The sequence below is a fragment of the Notothenia coriiceps genome, unplaced genomic scaffold, assembly GCF_000735185.1.
Source record: "Notothenia coriiceps isolate Sejong01 unplaced genomic scaffold, NC01 NC01_scaffold00011306, whole genome shotgun sequence".
In the NCBI taxonomy this organism is placed as follows: domain Eukaryota; kingdom Metazoa; phylum Chordata; class Actinopteri; order Perciformes; family Nototheniidae; genus Notothenia; species Notothenia coriiceps.
Window position 1 is genome coordinate 189 of NW_011344007.1, and position 3,614 is coordinate 3,802.

The following is a 3,614-nucleotide window of genomic DNA, read 5'->3' on the forward strand; positions in this document are numbered from 1 at the left end:
TTGAAAACACGTGGCAGCTTTATTAATAAAGCAGATGAAAAGATTTGTGGAAGGATACATTCTTCATGGGCTTCAATGGCTCTCTAGATAAAGGGCGTTTTATGCTTGCTTGTATTATCCTCAGATAGGGGTTTGTTTAAATAACTAGTGACATTTTAATAAATATTGCAAAAAAGGGCTCCAAAAAAGGCATATATCCTGGCCTGCTTAGCCAGTCTGTATTTCTTCAAGCACCAACATTCATAGTTTATAAAGTACAATTCTGGGCCATTGATTGTGTCATTTCTCCAAACACATACAGTAAAAATGCCTGTTTTGAAGCCTTCAAATGGTGCAGGAAAAGGACTTTACATTGTATTATACTTAAAGACAGGACTATTCAGTTAAGAGAGGAGAAAAAGGAAAGCAAATTGTTATAATGGGTGATGTAACATTAATGACATACATAATATGAGGTCCTCTGCACTTGGATCATTTTGTGATCATGGGGCATCACCCTTACAGCATCAGGACAATATCATATGGAGTCAGACACTGGAAGTGTGCTGGAGGCGTTGACTGGGACTGAAGAAAGGATGAGGCTGATGAGACTGAAGAATCTGCGAGGTACGAACTAGCGGCTGAGAAATACTTATATATTAAAAGACAGCAGCATCATAAGAGGGCAACCATGTGACAGAGTGTGTCACTTTGCTGAAGGATATTTGTGACCAGCTATCCAGGCCAGACTCTAAAGACTTTCCAAGGTGTAAAATGCTGCTGCCGGAGTATTGACTGGAAGTATTGCTGATAATATGTCCACCATATCCTCTTAAAATACTCTGTCCAATAATGTCAGTTTCAGGAAGAAAGTTTTTTTTTAATGCTTATTAAAAATAGCAGAAAAACATGCATTCTTGTTCTCAGGAGGGGACATTGACAGAGGATTACTGGAAAAGTACATAGTAAAAGTACTTCCTAGTACTTGTGGGAGTAGTTTCACTAGTACTGAGTCCAACAGTGTCAAACATACGAAGAACTAATGGCAAAAATCATTTTTTCCCTCATCAAACTTAACAGAAGTGGCTTGATTTTGTTCTCAGGAGGGGATATTGACGGAGGATTTTTTTTTTAAACAACACACTAGAAGTACTTCATTGTATTGTGGTAGTAGGTGTAAGACTACTGAGTCAAACAGTATCAATACCATTGGTAAAATTGTCTTTTTATCACTTATCAAAGATAGCAGAAAACATGCATTATATGGAGGGGACTCTGACAGAGGATTATTCACAAAGTACACCGTAAAAGTACTTCAGCAGCTGAATTGAAAAAACAAACTCGAGAGACGGCTGAGTTGACCGCAGTGCAGAATCGCTGTAGTTTAAATCTCCTAACAATGTTGTCCATTTTAGACACAGGCTTATTATATTTACAGCCCTTAATAACATTCATTTTCTGGGCTCAATATATGTCTTGGCCGTTTTCGTTGTGATCGCTAAATTCACCTTGTTTCCCCTTGTTTATAATATTTTCACCGTTCCAAGCACACAAGTGCTTTTGTTTTGAAATCACTTCCGTGAGTTTCACCTCGCTCCAATGACCATTAGACCTTTTAGTAAGGTAAAAAGCAAAAACGCCTCTCAGACACTCTTTCGTTTTCTTGTTTAATTAAGAAAAACAATTGGACGGTAGATACACGGATTTTATTACATTATGAGACTTTCAGACCTTATATTTTCACCCTTGCCTTATTCAATATTTACATGTTCGATAAGAGTTCAATTTCTACCTCAATTCATTTTCTTATTAAAATATAACAAGCTATTTGTTAAATGGAGTGAAAACAGATTTTTTTAGATCGGTTTTATCATTTAATTCGTTTCAACATGCAGAAATATACCAATAACTATAACCATGTAACTTCAAAAACAGGTTTTACACCGTCATTTGACTCGCTTAAGGTTCAGAGTAGTCACTTCAATGAAAAGCTATCAACATCACAGTTCATGCTTTTTGAATTCCAGGACGCCCATGAGACAGACGTGCGAGCACAGATCCGACTGTTGTTCTCAGACGTCAACGGAGAGAAAGTGACTATCCATCGCTCCATGTCCTGCACTCAGAAGGCGAAGAACTACTCCTTCAAAAGCTTGGAGCAAGTCATTACCCGAATAAAGTAAGACACAATGAAGTGGTTTCTTTACTCTTTAATTGTGTCTCCCATTGACATTGTGTCTCTTAACACGACCTCACACTCAACATGTGACCTCCATCCCCGTTCATCCAGAGACGGTGAGAAGGTGAGCTTGTCATCAAAGTGTGGCGAACTGGATCGGGAGATGATTTCTTCACTGGGAGTGTCGAAGGCTGTGCTGAATAATGTCATCTTTTGTCACCAAGAAGAGTCCAACTGGCCACTTTGTGAGGGCAAAGCACTCAAAGACAAGTTTGACTCCATCTTCGCTGCAACCAAGTAAATACCTAATTCTTACGTTTTCATGTGTTGTTTTTTTTTACATGAAGAATCACATTTGCTAAAAATAATCCCAAGGAACATATATGAACTTGCACATGCCATTCACATATTGCCTCTTTTTTTTTCCATAGGTACATCAAAGCTCTGGAAACGATGCGTCAGTTGCGTCTCAAACAGAGTCACACAGTGAAGGAGTGTCAGGTGGAGCTGCGCTACCTGAAGCAGAACAAGGAGAAAGCCCAGCAGATTAAAGAGACTGTGGATACCAAAGAGGCTCAGCTGATGGCCTCTAAAGACAGCATCCAACAAGTAGAGAGCCAGATTGATCCACTGGAGGTTTGTTTATGATAATGTGCGTTTCGTAAGCTTTCTAACATCGAACTTATAGTTTGCCCTGCTCCTTGATTATTGAGAGATTCCAGATTACTCAAGAAGTCTATGTAAAGTTCTGTAAGCAATGTTTCTAAATATGAAATATGAAGAGGGATCCATTGTTAAATCACTACCACTTGCTTTTATATAATGTTTTTACTGCAATCACTTGATTACATAGTAAACTCTTAAAAATTGGAAGGATGGCCAGACCTGACAATAAAGCTAGTTTATTTGCACACAACCCTTGTTTTCAGGGAGATTCTACAACAAAACATATTATAAAATAAAAACTGACATATGTAGAGTTGTAACTAACCTGAACAAAAATATAAACGCAACACTTTTGTTTTTGCTCCCATTTTTCATGCGATGAACTCAAAGATCTAAAACATTTTCTATTTACACAAAATAACCATTTCTCTCAAATATTGTTCACAAATCTGAAAAAATCTGTGATAATGAGCACTTCTCCTTTGCCGAGATAATCCATCCCACCTCACAGGTGTGGCATATCAAGATGCTGATTAGACAGCATGATTATTGCACAGGTGTGCCTTAGGCTGGCCACAATAAAAGGCCACTCTGAAACGTGCAGTTTTGCTTTATTGGGGGGGTCTGGGGGGGTCCGAAAACCAGTCAGTATCTGGTGTGAGGGTTAGGATTAGGGTTAGGGTTATGTTGTGAATCGAGTGGCCTGTTTTCATCGTCCATAACATACGCCTGCCCATACCATAACCCCACCACCACCATGGGCCACTCAATTCACAACATTACCCTAACC

At 38.8% G+C, this 3,614-nt stretch overlaps 1 protein-coding gene across 1 annotated transcript; it reads left to right on the forward strand.

Annotated features, from left to right (window-relative positions):
* The first annotated feature begins 521 nt into the window (after positions 1 to 521).
* Positions 522 to 2,821, forward strand: LOC104946660 (DNA repair protein RAD50-like). The gene is made up of 4 exons (XM_010772535.1): positions 522 to 606; positions 1,915 to 2,158; positions 2,270 to 2,455; positions 2,590 to 2,821. Exons 1-4 carry the CDS (start codon positions 522 to 524, stop codon positions 2,804 to 2,806), a joined length of 732 nt encoding a protein of 243 aa, XP_010770837.1. The 3' UTR covers positions 2,807 to 2,821.
* The last annotated feature ends 793 nt before the right edge of the window (positions 2,822 to 3,614 follow it).

Bases quoted from the DNA above. Each gene is read 5' to 3' on its own strand.
- LOC104946660 (XM_010772535.1), top strand. From the start codon at position 522: ATGGAGTCAGACACTGGAAGTGTGCTGGAGGCGTTGACTGGGACTGAA. The intron at 2,159-2,269 runs GTAAGACACAAT...CCGTTCATCCAG, and splicing joins CAAGTCATTACCCGAATAAA to AGACGGTGAGAAGGTGAGCT. The intron at 2,456-2,589 runs GTAAATACCTAA...TTTTTTCCATAG, and splicing joins TCCATCTTCGCTGCAACCAA to GTACATCAAAGCTCTGGAAA.